The 16,754-nt window shown below is 40.6% G+C and overlaps 1 protein-coding gene across 1 annotated transcript; it reads left to right on the plus strand.

Moving 5' to 3' along the window:
• The first annotated feature begins 7,792 nt into the window (after nucleotides 1-7,792).
• On the plus strand, nucleotides 7,793-12,119 carry KPRP (keratinocyte proline rich protein). The gene is made up of 2 exons (XM_079155250.1): nucleotides 7,793-7,852; nucleotides 9,526-12,119. The coding sequence occupies exon 2, from the start codon at nucleotides 9,554-9,556 to the stop codon at nucleotides 11,384-11,386; it is 1,833 nt and encodes a 610-aa protein (XP_079011376.1). The 5' UTR covers nucleotides 7,793-7,852; nucleotides 9,526-9,553; the 3' UTR covers nucleotides 11,387-12,119.
• The last annotated feature ends 4,635 nt before the right edge of the window (nucleotides 12,120-16,754 follow it).

Consider the following 16,754-nt stretch of genomic DNA (forward strand, 5'->3'; position numbering starts at 1 on the left):
TGCATTATCTTTTTTTATTATTGAGTTGTAAGAGTCCTTTAAGTACTTTACATATTCTAGTTTAAATCCCTTTCAGATATATTATTTGTAGATACTTCTGTTCTGTGGATCTTTTTTTTTTTTCATTTTTTTAATGGTATAACTTATAGCATAAAGTTTTCAATTTTTATGAAGTACAATTTTTCTATTTTTTTCTCTTCTATTTTTATTGTTATACCTAAGAAAGCAATGCCTAACCCAAGATCATAGAGACTGACTCAGATGTTTCTTCTAAGAATTTTACAATTTTATCATTTACGTCTAGGTCTATAACAGATTTTAATAATTTTGTGTATGGTGTGAGGAATCAAACATTTTAATCTTAATTTCACCTAAAATTTTTCTTATGGATTATTTATGTACTCTTATTGCTCATATTTCTGTCCTCATCTGTATTCATATCTAATGCTCACACTCCATCTTCACAGTGTTATATCTATTTCATTCATTGTTTTGACTCAATCTGTGGTTCTCTTTCTCTTCCTAATTTTATCTCTGCCTCTCTAATTTAAATATAATATTAAGATCATAAATTAGTATGGAAGTTATAGGGTTCACCTGAGAATAAGGTAATTTAAATGATTTTGTTGGAGGTCACACAACTTCTAATGTTCTTGTTATAATAAAATAGAGTTAAAATGAATATATGGATTTTACAATAATAAATTAACCTCAAGATTTATTTATATATACATATATGTGTATACATATGTTAACATGTGTATATATACACCTATGTGTTACACACACACACACACACACACACACACACACACACACACATATATATACATTTACTGAGTCCCAAACTAGAAGGTAGTTTATATCTGAAACCTATAGCAAACAAATAATTCAAACATAAAAAATTAATCTATGTATTTACATTTTGACTTAATAATTGATATTCTACCTTTTGATTTAATAATTGATATTCTATCTTTTTTTCTAATCAATGTATGCTTCCTGAAATCTTTCCTAGTATCCTATCAATCAATAATTTTTGTTGGCCCCTGGGGCTCATCCCTAGCCTGATTTTAATGTCATTAAATGGGCATTTTCAGGAAACCTGGTTTCCTCTAAGTATAGTCTTCAAGAGGTGCCATCAAGATACTTGTCATCTGGTGAAGAGACCAGACACGTGGACAGAGAAGTGCAGTAATTTTAAATCTTATGAAAGAAGACTTTGGGGAGCCCCAGTGGCCCACTCTCCTTGGAAAGGTGTTGAAAGCACAGCCATGTAAGACTTATGGAGACATCAACGGCTGAGTTAAATATGAAGTAAATACTGGTGGGCATCTGGCACAGGGAAGGGTTGCGGGTGTGGAGAAAGGCATGCGAGAATGCTCCCAGGAAAGAAGTCTGAGCGAAGGCAGTGAATGAAGCACCGGTCTGCTGGGAGTGACTTTGATGCAAGTTGGACATAGTCAAAGGTTTTCCAGGAAGGCTGGTGGGCACTTGCTACACCTTTGCAAGTGAGTTTCCTTTGCTGCTTTCTAAATCATCGTATGACACCTCAATGATGAACTTGTAACATTCATTTCTGTTTTATTTGAGGATCTGATTAAGCATGATTTACCAACTGTGAAGATTGTCTGAAAGTTTACTCTGGTTTAAAAAGTAGTTGACTTAACTCTACATTAGGCCTAAAATAGTATGGTTTCAATGAAATGACTATTGCAAGAAGCCCAAATTTTCTGTGTACGTAGAGGTACAACTTGCCTAGGTGAGTTTTCATGCTGCTGATAAAACATGCATACATTTCCAGTTAACTGAGGCAACTATATTAGATTCTAAAATGTGGAAAAGAGTTCAAATGGCATTTTGTTCTACTTTCCTCATTGGGTCTGTACCCTTGTCTTTATACAGTCTCTGATAATGGACGCCAGCTTCTCTATCCCTCTGCATGTCTCCCTGCATAACCATTTGACCTTCTCTACCATTACCCTTTCTGTGCTTTCTTTCAATGCCTCTGTTAGTGATATCTGCAAACAGAAGGAAGTTCTGTTTAATACTCACTTTTCTTTGACTCCCTGGATACAACTCTTGGGTATGTTTGTTTTTTTCCAGGTATTTAGCATTATGGTGAAAATTTGCGGTACTTTTTTTTTTTTTTTTTTTTACACTTACCTTTAGTGTAGCTGACACATAGGTACCATGTCCTTTACGTTTGTATCAGATCTATTCAAGCTGGGCTGAGGGAGGAAAACGCCATGGTACCTTAGTGCCAAGATAAAACCCTGATTTCTTCAATGCTCAAAAGTAGAGCTCACAAGACTCTAGAATTTATATGGCAAGACTGAAAGACACCTTAGGTGACAAATATAACCTCCATGTCAGGGATGAGTCTCACTACCTCTGGCTATTATAATGATGAAAGGGAGCATAAAATGAAACAGCATGAAATGATACAAAAGGAAAAGAGTCTTTTTGAATCTGTTGGAAACACATCTTTGCAGCAAAGGGCAAGTATTTATGTCTAGGTCTCATAATCCAGACATCACAAATTTCTTTTAAGATTGGACAAGCTGTAGTCTCAAAGGATCATAACTGTTGGAAAGAGTCTCTAATAAACATAGCCCATCTCTGTGTATCCTTAACTCAAGGTAACTTTCCTCTTCTTCAAGGTAACTTTCAATCATGATTTATCTACTTCCAAAAGCCTCTCTTGCTGGATTACTTGGCAATGAATCCTGGTTCTGTCATTTCCAAGCTTATAATCTACAACAAATTACTTTCTTTTTGAAACTCTGTTCTCTCAATTATAGCATTAAGATAATGAAATGTACCACACAGGGCTATTTTAAAGATTAAGACAGTTAGCAGCTAGGTGTGGTGACACACACCTATAATCCCAGCCGCTCAACAGGTCAAGGTAGAGGATCCCAAATTTAAAGCCAGCCTTAGCAGCTTAGAGAGGTCCTAAGAAACTTTGCTAGACCCTGTATCAAAGTTTAAAACATAAAATGAAATAAAAATTAAAATAACAATAAAAGGACTGGGAATGTGGCTCTCTGGTTAAGTGCCCCTGGGTTCAATCCCTGGTAACAAAAAGAAAACAAAAAAAGTTAACCAATTAGAGAAAGTGTGTGTAATCTTTCAGTTCTCTTTGCCTATTGTACTAAGAAAAACTTTAAATCATAAGCTTTGTAATTTTTGAAATTCCATAGAGTAAAATTCAAGTAGAATATCAAATTGCCTCAAAGGAAGGATTAAAAGATTCTGTTAAAAAAATGAACAGTTAATATATGCCAGATTTTCTAGTGATATAGCAAATTATCACCGAATTACCCTTAGATTTATGTGTGCTTTTCAAGTTGCTTCCATCCTTTTAGCATTAAGGCATCCATATGTACTGCTCTCCTGTGCCTCTAAAGCTCTTTCTCTTCAGTGATTCCAGTTCCAATTTGTACCATTTAAACTTCCATGTTTTTAAAAGACCTGTAACTTCATCTCTATCTTATGCTGTATATTTCATCATATCTATTTCTATTTTTATAATTCTATAGATACAGAATTTATAAATTAAATATCTCAAATTTCTAGTTATGTATATTTCAACCTACTTTATTAGTATTTCCAAATAGCTCCTTTTATGCAAATAGCCTCTGTATCATTCCCTAAATCAATGACCTCTCTCTGGAGATAGCCTCTACTTATCTATCTATCTATCTGTCTACCTATCATCTATCATTTATCATCTCATCCTCTTTCTCTGATACTGTTGTGGATTTGAATATGGCTTTAATATATTATTAAAGATATCCATTTATTATATTTCAATATGTAATGAAATAATCTATAAACTGCAATATAAGATAAACATAGACTAGGCTTAGATGTGTGAATCTGTGTATATTTGTATAAATGAAAATTAAATAATGAAATCAGAAAGGTAAAATAAACCCTGTGCACTAGCACAGTGTCTGTTTCTGGGATATAGTTTTTTACAACACAACTTGTTTTCCTTGAGGAACTCCCAGTTAGTGTGGAAACCAGGAATGTAAATAATCAGAACACGTGATAACCTCAAAGACAGGTGTGTCTACAGTGCTGTGAGAGCAGAGTGAATCATGGCTTTGGGAGTCAGGAACACTGCCAAGGATGTGACTTTGGACTAGTCTCAGATGATGAGCAACAATTTATAAGTGGAGAAGAGATGAAAGGACATCACAGGAAGGGAAGACAACATTTGCAAAAGGCTGCCATCATGAAATATCAAGGCATGTTTAGAGGATGAAAACCACTTTGCATGGCTTCATTTGATGTTATGTGAGGTGGTAGGTAGGTGAGGAGGCAGTGATAATGAGGGACATGAGCCTGGAAGGCTAGAAGGAAGCCAGTTTATAAAGGGATTTGTATACTTTGTTTAGGATTTTGACTATTTTCCCAGTAGACAACAAGAAACAAAAGGAAAAATTTTAACAATGATCACTCTAATGGCTACTAGGAAGTTAAGTGGAAGAAAGACTAAATGCAGAGGAACAGTGGGGTGGTTGTACCATGTGGTTGTCTGAACACCTGAGATCCAGCAGGGGCAATGGGGATGGACATTAGGAAGAATATTTGAGAGAAATATGTAGTAGAATGAAGCTATGTGGGGGTTGTTTGGGGGTAAGTTAGAAGATCAAGAGTGACTCAGTTGTGTAATAACAGACCCAAAGGAGGATCTGGTTGAATCAAAAACAAACAAACAAATCTAAAAACACATTTAAGCTCACAGAGACTAGAAGACCACACCAGAGCCATCTAAAGAGACAGTTTAGTTTGAAGTAACTGCCACATAAGAAATGCCCTTTGGAAGAAGGATTCTAGACCTTATCGAAGATTAAAGAATATGCTACATTTATCCCTGCTTTTAAACAACTTCAGTACTAATTCTAGTTCTTGAACCAATGAGAACATTTTGGCTCTAGAATATTACACCTCAGAGAAGGAAGAATGTTGGAAGTTAAATATGTTTGCTTTTAGTCTAATGACAAGTTTCTAAAAATCATATTATTGAAAACTCTTTATCTCGCAACCCCATTTTCCTCTGTAAGACTTTACCTTCTAGGCCCTTTACACCTCTCCCTTCACCTCCTCTTCTCTTCATAAGAAGAAGCATCAAGGGTTGCAGTGCTGCTCTGGCCTATCAACTCATCCTCCAGTGATTTAAGATATGTGCACCAAGCCCAGTTTCATGCCCATCTTTCCAATCATCCATCTTTCATCCATCAACAGACTCATGTTATGCCAGGATATAGAGATGCAAAGGTCTTTTCCCCTCAAGAACTACACATCCCATCAAAAGATGAGTAGGAGACACACAAAGCTATTAGGACTCAAGAATTCACAACAGCTGGTTTATGTTCTCAGTTTTCTTTTTTCACTGATTTCCAGAATATCTTTTTACTGAATGTCAAAGCCCAATGCTATCCAAGTTCAGAACTCCTAGACCAAAGTGTGTGATCAGAGAAATAACTTGAAGTTATCCCAGACCCCTTATCTGGGATTAGGGTTACTTGGGATTTAGTCCACTAGAGAAAACCATCCCATGCACAATCACCTCAAAGAAAAAAAACAAAACAAAACAAAACAACAACAACAACAAAAACTTGTGAATCAATCTAACAAATGAGGGGAAAGAGCTCTAAAATTATAATTACAGAATACTAAAGAAAGAAATTAAGGAAGATCTTAGAAAATAGAAAGACCTCCCATGTTCCTGGATAGGCAGAATTAATATTGTCAAAATGTCTGTACTACCAAAGCACAGATTCTATGCAATTCCAATCCAATCAAAATTTCAATGACGTTTTTCATGGAAGTAGAAAAAGCAGTCATGAAACTCATTTGGAAAAATAAGAAACCCAGAATAGCCAAAAAAAAAAAAAAAAAGAAAATCCTTAGAGAGAAGCAAAGCAGGGGGAATGACAATACTAGACTTTAAATTATACTATAGAGCTATAGTAACAAAAACAGCATGGTCTTGGCACCAAAAGAGGCAAGAAGACCAATGGAACAAAATAGAAGACACAGAGCCATTAGCTTTAAATCCCCAATGAGGTTTCTCTTCCTGGATTTTAAAGTCCTCTTATGTAGAATAGTAGGGTAGAACCAGGTGATTTCTGGGGGTTCTTGTTGCTGTAACATTCTGAAAGTCTGTTACCCTACTCAAGTCTAAAGTGTTATCTGGAGACTCCTTTGGAATGAGTGATGGGATCCAGAGATAAGACTCTGAAGTCTCATTGAACTGGGAAGACATCCTAATGGGAGAGACTTCATCAACATGATTGGCATGTGAACTGTGGGTTACAAATCACTTTCATACCCATTATCTGATTTTATCATCATGAGAACCTGGCAAAAATGTATTATCACTTCCATCTTCATAAGAGGAAACTGGAGCCCAAAGAGCTAAATGTTTAGTTAAGTATCTACCATTCCACCCTTCTTCATCTCTTTTCTATTTTATAGATAATAAATCCAAGGTTTATGATGACTGAGTAACTTTAATTAGTAAGTACTAGAGCTCAAAAGCTGTCTAAATCTAAAATCTCTGCTCATGAGCTTGATCAAAATCTAAATACCTACAAAGACTGGAGAGTGATAAGAACAAGTGAAATAATCCATGCAGAAGGATTTTTTTTACTTTCTTTTCTAACTTCACCAAGGAAATGTAAGAGCACGGGTAAAGTAAAACAAGGAAACTCACACTTCAAAAAAAGGCATAGATAGAGTAAAGGATGTGGGGGTTCTATAGAAGAGTGGTTGTCCTATCCAAAGAGGGTTGCTAGTGATCAGGTGGATGGAAGGTAGGTTTACCTATGCCAGGTCTTTTCATTTCAAAAGAAAAGCTGGATGTCTAAGTGAAATCTCTCTATAAATATAAAATGATTAATTATAATATGATGCAGGAAAAACATGGAAAGACATCCATCTTGCCTGTTTCTGACCTACAGAATGTCAATTATTACTTCCATTCTGCAGTGGGCTGTCTTCAAGAACTATTTCACAGCACCCAGAGCCTCATGCTACCTTCAAGTACTGTCCCATAGCATTAGCTGACCACCTACTATGTGACCATCAATTTTCTCAATTCAAGACTGGGTTGTAGCAGCTGCCCATTGATCCAGCTGTGTTTGTTGCTTATGAAATGTATTTACTCTGAGTGGCTGCTGGATATTTTGAATATTATTGTTGACTGATTTGGCATAAAATAATTGCCTTAATCTTTATGACAATTAGAAAAGGATATATAATTATACCCATTTTGCAAAGGAGTAAATTAATACTCAGTTTGGTAATAAAGGTCACACAGCTGTAAGTAAGCCAACCTGGGTTTAGAATCAGGTCTGACCCTGTGTTCCTCCCATTCTTTAGAGTTGTCTCTGTCTTTGAGGTATTTTGAGTTGCTTTAGTTTAGGCAGTCTTTCCCCTTTCCTCCATTTTGTGAGAGTCTGAGGTGAGGAGGAAGGTGGGGGATAGAATCAGCAAGTGCAGAGCATTCTTTGCCACTCCTCATCAAACCCACTTCCAGCCCTTCTAGGGATGGAGACGAAACTGATAGGGTGAAGAAGGAGGAAGTAAACAAAAATCTGCTCTTCCATAGTCTGGAAGATTTGTCACTGAAGTAAGACACTCCCAGCTCTAGGTGATTGCAAAGACAGGCATACAGGGAGGGAACCAACTGCTGGAACGCCAACCTGGGCAATGAGCCAGGGAGATGCCAACCAGTTGTCTCATGGCCTAAGCCAGACCCAGAGTCCTTTATATAAAGACGGTCCTCTGCTCAGATTCCTCAGCCTGAATGATTGAGTGCCTGCTGAGGAGGGTGAGTCCAGGGAGCTGGGTCCTGGGGTTTGGGTGGGGGTGATGTTCAGTGGGTGCTGACATTTACAGGAGTAAGGCACAGTGAAGGGAGAAGCTGGGAGCAGAGGAAGAGAGGTACATCATCCTGAGCAGCAGTCTGGTGAATTTTAGGAGACATAAGAATATTGGTAGAGTTTATGAAGTCAGTTTATTTTTCTTTAATAATGTTGGCCTCATCCTCAAGCAACTTTTTCCCTCATCAGTACCTGCTCTCTCTGGAAATGATTAAATTAGCTATTTGTATCTTGTGAGCAGAGTCGCCTGAGGGAAGATGTACTTAGATAGTCTCTTCAAGTGGAAAATGTATGACTTTGTTCTTCATTACAAGCATCTGCAACTTCTTGAGGTTTTTTTTTTAGAGGTGTTTTGTTGACTGAATTGATTTTATCAAATCATCCCTCTGCTGTACTTGTCACTGGGGTGCCTGTCCACAAACAGGTAGCTCTGGGAAGAGCAGAGAAGTTCAGCGATCCATGTTTTCTCCCAGGCTAAGTGTGATATTGGAGCGTATACCTGCATGCCTTGGGTTATGTTTGTAAGGCTCTGGCTGGGCTGTGTAGATCTTTAAGTGTGACTGAACACACTTGTGATTAAGAATCTTGTACTTCCTGAGTTACTCCAGCTTAGGTAATTCTATCCTGCCTCTCAGTAGGGCTGAAGAGAAAAGAAAAAGAAAAAAGAAATTAACACTCCTGAAGTCAGCAAACTGTCAGATGCTAGGTGATTAACATCAGTAACCTGTCTAGGCAAGTCACCATGTTGATCCCAAGCCATTCCAAGTCTGGAGCATTTTGAATGTAAATGATTTTGCACGTTTTTATGAGGCTCTATTTAATTGAATTTATCTAAAAAGATCAAATACAGAGAAAAAAACATTTAATGCCAAGTTTGAGTTGACCAGTAAATGACTGGATTCATTACTCTCCAATGGATACTTTAAAATTCAGGTGAGCATAGGTGATACCAGAGTACTTGTTCTGTATGTTCAATTTTTTTTTTTTTTTTTTTTTTTTTGCACCAGGGATTGGACTTAGGGGCACTTGGGTCACATCTCCAACCCTATTTTGTATTTTATTTAGAGACAGGATCTCAATGGGTTGCTTAGTGCCTCACTGCTACTGAGGCTGGCTTTGAACTCATGATCCTCCTGCCTCAGCCTCTGGAGCCACTAGGATTACAGGTGTGTGCCACTGCACCCGACTCCACTGTTCAGTTTTAAATGTGGGCACATACATGTGTGCTGCCAATATGCATGTGTGAGGAAATCCAAGCTCCCACTTTGGGCTACAGCTTTGGGAGCAAAGTATTTATTTCCTTTCCTTTTAAGGCTTGAGGAAGTTTGGCAAAGCCTCTAGTCATTGGCGCCCTCTGGTGATGGACACTGGTATGTCCACTCTCCAAGGAAAGATCCTGACCATTAACCCTGGCTATATTTACAGACCTTTAAGCATATCCAGGGCAGGTCTCCTGAACAATGGTGACAAATTCTGGATCCAGATAAGTCAGTAAGAATTCTTGGGTGCTGGTTGAGGGGAGAGAAAGAAAGTTCAAGGAAGAATAAAAGGTGTTTTCTCTTAGGTCCTGGACCCTCCTCCCCAACTCTCAACCCCCTGACCTTTGTCTCTCTACCCTTAGGTCCCACTCACCTACCTACATCAGGACCATGTGTGACCAGCAGCAGATTCAGTGTTGCCTGCCACTCCCCCAGTGCTGTGTCAAGGGTTCCTCCTTCGGCCCCTCCCAGTTCCCCTATGCCAATAACCAGGTGCTGGTCCAAGCCCCTTATGAGATGCAAATTTTGGAGTGTCCTGCACTATGCCCAGTTCAAATTTCCCAGACTCCATGCCAGTCTAAGACTACCGAGGTGAAGAGCCAAGCTTCAAGCCAGTCTAAGACCACCCAGGTGAAGAGCCAGGCTTCAGGCAAATCTAAAACCACACAGGTGAAGGGCCAGGATCCATGCCAGTCTAAGACCACACAGGTGAAGTGCCAGGCTCCCTCCCAGACACAAATTTCCTGTGTTCAATGCCAGGCTCCAAACCAGTCTGAGGTTTCCTACGTACAATATGAAGTTCCATGCCCTACTCAGACTTGCTATGTACAATGTGCTCCAGTTTGTTATACAGCAACTCGTTATGTGGAATACCCAGTCCAAACCTATGTACCGGCTCCAGCTCCTCAGCCTGTCCATACTTATGTAGAATGTACCCCAGTGAGCCAGACTCAGGGAAGCTTCTCCACCCAGTGCCAGTATCAAGGCTCCTATAGCAACTGTGGTCCCCAAGTTCAGTCTCGGGCTTCCTACGGCAACTGCGCCCCGCAGCGTCAGTCCCAGGCTTCCTACAACAGCTGTGCCCCTCAGTACCAGTCGAGCGCTTCCTACGGTAGCCGCGCTCCCCAGCAACAATCGCGAGCTTCATTTAGCACTTGTGCACCCCAGTGCCAGGCCCAGGGTTCATATGGAAGCTACTCTGGGCAACGTCGGTCTCAAAGCATGGGCCGATGCCTCCCTCCTCGCCGGCTGCAGCCTTCTTACCGCAGCTGTTCCCCGCCACGACCTTCTGAGCCCTGTTACAGCAGCTGCCTGCCATCACGGTGCCCTTCAGGTTCCTACAACTACTGCACCCCACCCCGCCGCTCTGAACCCATCTACAACAGCCACTGTCCTCGAGGCCGCACTTCAAGCTGCTCTCAGAGATGTGGACCCAAGTGCCGAGTAGAGATCTCCTCCCCGTGCTGCCCCAGGCAAGTTCCGCCACAAAGATGTCCTGTTCAGATTCCTCCCATCAGAGGCTGTTCTCAGAGCTGTGCCCCACAATCCTCTTGTGGAGCTTCCTGCCCAGACCTGAGGCCACGTGTAGAGCCACGTCCATTCCCAAGGTCCTGTCCACCACAGCGCATTGACCGATATCCAGAGCCATCTAGGCAGCGATGCCCTCTTCCTGCTCCGCGTCCATGGCCTCGCCCAGAACCATGCACAATTCCAGAACCCCGCCCACGTCCCCCAGTACGGCGATTTTCAGAACCTTGTTTGAGTCCGGAACCACGAGCAGCTCCATGTCCCGCTCCATGCCCAGCTCCACGCCCAGCTCCACGTCCAGCTCCAAGACCTCGCCCTGTGCAGTGTGAGAATCCAGGGCCACGTCCATGCCCACAGCCCTGTGAGCGTTCAGAGCCAATTCCCCTTCCACCACCCTGCTCAAGCTCAGAGCCATGTGGGGAACCTATTAGATGTCCCAGTCCCTGCTCCAGCCCAAATCCAATTCCATTCCCACAAGACCTAGGCTGTCATGAGTCCAATCCATGCCATTTAGACACGGAAGGCCCCAGCTATGGCCCATATAGTTGCAACCACGGGCAAGAGAGTGGTCCTGGCTGTGGACCGGGTGATGTGTTTCCAGAGCCACAGGGTATAGGTGGTTGTGGAGACCAAGGAAATACCTTTGCTGGTGTGAAAGGTGGGGCTTACTCAGGAGCAAAGGGCGCCTATTTTTAAAGGGACTGAGATACCCCTATCTCCTGCTTGGAAAATCTTGCTCTTCTTCTCCCTCTTCCGCAGCAACAATTTCCAATGTGTTCTTATTTGCATCTCTCCAAAAACATGTAAAGGCTCCCTGCTTCAAAGGTGATGTACAAACTCCTTTTCAAATGATCTGAGGTTCCAACCCTTGGTCTTAGACATCTCTCCAGCATCACATTGACTCCTTCCCTATACACACATCTTCAACCCTAGCCAGACCAGCCAAGCCACCAGGGTGCATCTTGGATATTCCTTATAACATTCCTTTGGTGTCCTTGCCTCCAAGCCTCTGCTCACTCCTTCTCCCTCTGCTTGGATCATTTCTCTCCAGTTACCCAGCATCCAAAATCTAGCCCATCTTTCCGTGTCTCTTCCTTGGACCTTTCTGCCTGTCCCCAGCCTTAGGAACCTGTTCTAATTTCCTAGGACTTGTTGCACTGGCCACGCTATCCATCTGACAACTGCTTTGCAACATTTCTTGAACTGTTTTTTACTTTTCAGGTGTGTCTGCTTTATATGCCCAGCTAGATTGTAAACCCCCATCCAAGTAGAGTCAAAATATCCCCAAATTTCTGTGCCTATCTTGGGACAGGCAACTGTTCACCAAGACTTGTGGGTTAGCAGCTTGAGCCATGTTCTATCCTGATGGACAACTGTAGAAACTGAGGCAGTAGGACACCACATAGCAATAAAGATCTTGATAAATTCACCTTCTGAGTCCTGAGTAATGTGTTCTTTTCACTCCTTTCAGATTTGCTGAGATGAGTTTCTATTTTGTAGTTGTGACAAAAGATATGTGACATGAAATTTATCATCTTAACCATTTCTAAGTGTGCAGTTCAGTAGAATTAAATCCTTTCACATCATTGTGTGCCCATCACCACCATTCATCCACAAACCTCTTTTTAGCTTGTAGAACTAAAAATCAGTACTCATTAAATAATAATTTTCCATTCCCCACTTCCCTCTCCTCCTACCAACTACCATTCTATTTTCTATCTCTATTAATTTGACTGTCCTAGGTACCATATATAAGTGGAATCATTAATGTTTGTCTTTTGAACTGGCTTATTTCATTTAGCATAATGTCCTCCAGGTTCCTCTATATTATAGGGTATGCCATATCTTTTAAGGCTGTATAATATTCCAATGTGGATTTACTACATTTTGTTTATTTGTTCTCTGATGGATGGACAAACACTTGGGTTGCTTCCATCTTTTAAACCTGTAATTAACGGTGCTGCAATGAATGTGGGTGTAAAATACCTTTTTGCATCTATAATTTCAATTCTTGTTTGTAGATATCCAGAAGTAGAATTTCTGGATACGATGAAACTATTTTTAATTTTTTTTTTGAGGAACCACCATACCATTTTCCATAGTGGCTGCATCATTTTACACTCTTATCAACAGTGCATAAGTCCTAATTTACCTGCATTCTTGCCAATTTTTATGATTTTTCCATTTTTTATAATGGCCATATTAATGGTTATAAGATAATATGAACTTTCATTTTAATTTACTACTTTTCTTCTTGGATTTACTCTACCTAATTGTCTGAGCTTTCCTTACAACAAGTTGCCTTTTGGGTTTTCTATCTCTCCTCCACGATTCCGGGAGAGTCTTTGCCTCTTGCTACCAAAGATAGAAGTAAAGGCTTTCTGATCTGAGTTTGACAGGTTGCTCAGACCTAGGGCTGTACTTTTGGAACCAGGGGAAATGGATATGGAAGCATCTGGGAGTTTTTTTGTTTGTTTGTTCATTAAGGTTATAGAGAAAGAAGAGCATGAGCAAGGCTCTGCATTCCTCAATTACTCTGAAATTCCATTAGGCATGGTGATCTTGTCAATCTGAAGGGTGGGTATGGGAGGGACAGAAAAGACAGAGGTGCCTCTTTCTCCTATTCCTGGCAGATGAGATGAGTGCTGTGTGCATATGGACCTAAAGGATGAGCATTCTGGAGGACAGGCCCTTCCCCAAAGGAGACAATGCCCTGAGGCCACAGCAGTCTATAGGGGATGAAAGGGTGCCTCTAAGAAGCAGGGCACAGGCCCTGAAAGGTCTGATCCAGTGCCCCTTCCTCCCAGGTCATGCCCCAGAAGATTTAACAATGATAGAGCCAGAGTTGGACTCCACAGTTTCAGGGCCTGGCTCTGAGTATGTCTTTCTCTCGCCTGAGGGACCTAACTCTGCAGTGGTGGTGGTGGAGATCTTAGAGACCACCTAGCAAAATCCTCTGCAATATAAATAAAAAATGGCACTTGTGTGAAATCCATTCACTTATGCATTTACTAACAAACATTCATTGCTTACTTGTTAGGAAAAAGGGACAGACATAACATTTTTGTTCTCATCATACCACCTAGTACAGCGGTTCTCAAAGTGTGTACCAGGAACAGCATCATTGGTATCACCTAGGACCTTGTTAGAAATGCAATTGCATCTTGCTGAACCTATCAAAGCGGAGGCTCTGGGCAAGCAGTGCTCTAACCAGTCCTCCAGGCATTTATGATACCCAGTAGCATTTGTTCATCACAGGTTTAATGAAATTCCTTCTGTAGGCAAAATATGAATATGCACACTCACACATACACCCCACACACATTCTATATGTATAGCATGTATATATGGGTGTATAAAAACAAGTGTGTATTAGTTAGGTTTTCTTCACCACTTCCCCAAAATATGACAAGCACAACTTAGAGGAGGAAAAAAATTATTTTGGCTCACAGTTAAAGTTCAGTCCATAGTCAGCGAACTCCATTGCTCAGGGCCTGAGTTGAGGGAGAAAGACATGGTGGAAGGCATGGCAGAGGAGCACTCCTCTACCCATGGAGGCTGGGAAGCAGAGAAAGGGGAAAGGGATGCAGAGGAGATGAACCCTTCCAGGGCCTGCTAAGAGTGACCCACCTACTTCAGCCACACGCCCCACAGATACAGTTATCACCCAGTGAATCCATTCACACTAGGGTGGACTAAGTAGGATATAGTGCTCATAATCCAATCATTTACCTCTGAATATTCCTGCATGAACACAGGAGCTTTTGGGGGATACCTCACATACAAACCCTGACAAGATGCCTACCTGCCTATCTATCTATACATGTCAGTACGTCAGTCTGCCTGTCTGACTGACTATACTCTAATTCCCACAACAACCCATCAGACAGGCATTATTAGCTTATCATTTTGTAGCTGGAGATCTAAGCACACAGGATCTAAGTGATTTTCTAAAGCCCTTCTGCACTTTTTTTCTACTACACTTGGTGCCTTTGATCTCAGTCACTGTCCCTCTCCCGGAGATCTTTCCTGGATTAACACAATTATTTTTCCAATAGTCTTGGAGTTTGCTCAATTACAGAACAGGTAATTTTTATTTGTTTCACATTTGCCTCCTTTCTTAAAAAGCAGGAAGCTCTCAGACTGTATCTGCTTTGGGGAACATTCCCAGAGGGGCTTGTCAGGGCAACTGTCTCCCCTGTGGGACATCCCTGAGTTTCTATCACCTAGAAGCATGGCATGGGGAAAGGTTTGGAAGCTCTAGATGGGAACTTTTTAAATGTACCCCATTCTCTTAAACGCACTGTTAGACAATGATCCTTCTGTTTTGGAGTAGGTAAGGGCAGATCATCCCCTCAAGATGCAAAATAAACACAGAGCTGACAATGAGAAAAGAGCATTCATCCCTGAGAAGCCCCAACCTCCCTCAGGTTCAGGGGGCAGTTCACTATACAGGAACAGGCAGTGCTCTGTGACCCACACTGTCCTTTGGAGAAAGACTCTGTCCATTATCAGAATATAGGAAGGAGTTGGGTGATGGTGTCTCCCACTGACCAAAGCCGTGCAGGAGCCAACCTCCATATCATCTCCATAGTCAGAGACAAACACCTTGGATCAAAGAGGTACCCAAAAGTGTATGCTCTTTTGAGAAGTTTTCGTGTTTCTTTGTGTGTGCCTGTGTTCCTCTGTCTATGTGCCCTTGAAGGCTGGAAATTTTAAAATGCATTTGGTAATAGTGACTGTGATCTTAGGAGAATGGTTTAGAAAATATCCCACAGCCCTTCAAGAATGGCTTGGAAGACCCTTTCCATCGTCTTTTCTATTCTTCATTCTCTAACATGTCCCTGATGTCTTACCTACCCCATTTACGCTCTTTCTTTCTACAACAAACATTTGAGCAAACCTTACAGTATATCTAGAATCAGGACTGAGGACACAAAAATGTAAAAAAAAAAAAAAAAAATCACAACTTATAGAGCCCTTAACAGTGCTCAAAGACACACAAGAAGGACTCCCCTTTGAATCTCACACTAGTATGAGGCACTTAATGTGTTGCAAAACATTATTTCTGTCTCAGTTTAGTGGACCTTTCTCAGAAATGCATTGACCAACTCACAAGCAGTTTGAAGCAGACATTAGGCCAGGATTCTGCATGCTGCCTAGTTTCCAGAGATGAGGGGTAACTTAATCAAAGTGAATGTAAGAAAGATTGAACATAAAGACCACGATTTCCAACTTAGAATCCTGCTTCCACATCTTTGTAAATCTCTATCCTTTTTCTTTAAATATCCTACTCTAGGAGTTTTCACTGTAGACTGAAGAAATTGTACTGGATGTTATCAGTGATTCCTTCCCTACCAGATGTGTTATAGAAATTCCTTCTATGTGGCTGATACTATACTAGAGTGAAATTGCCTTGGCTATTCACTTAAAAACACAGAATCCCAGACCTACTCAATTTTGATCATCAAAATAAAGGACCTCCATCTGAAATTTATTCTGGCCATCAGAAGGTAGAAAATATTGATATAAAAAATTAGTTTACTAGTACCCAGAGGGAGAGTTGAAATTTGTACATATCTGTCCTCAAAATGAGTAGGATGTGGACATAGTGGCAAAAACAGACCTGTTAACTGTCTTTTATGGGAGGTTTTATGAACTTGCCTATATGTGAAGCCAAATGTTCTATTCCTCAGTCTATAAGTACCTAAGACCAAGAAATCTCTTCATTTCTTTTTGTTAATCTTTAACCTGGTTGCCACCAAAAACATTCAGAATGAGATTCTGTACATGGTTTAATAAGATGGGGACCTGGCATAGGTTAGAAGTATTTCTACTAGGAAATGAGGTTCTAGTTATGACATATCTATTTTTAATCTAGGTATTCCCACAACTGTAAGAGGGAGAAATTCCACATCCCACAGTTTGTTCTACATCCTAAAATACATTGAATGCATAGGCAAATAAGACTGTGATGTGTCAGAGAATAGTTCTGTTTAAATTAGAATACATAGATAGAGAGTAATAGGATCAGATCAATTCAGGAAGTGCAAATATGGATGCT

This window comes from Sciurus vulgaris (assembly GCF_902686455.1).
Source record: "Sciurus vulgaris genome assembly, chromosome: 1".
Classification (NCBI taxonomy): Eukaryota; Metazoa; Chordata; class Mammalia; order Rodentia; family Sciuridae; genus Sciurus; species Sciurus vulgaris.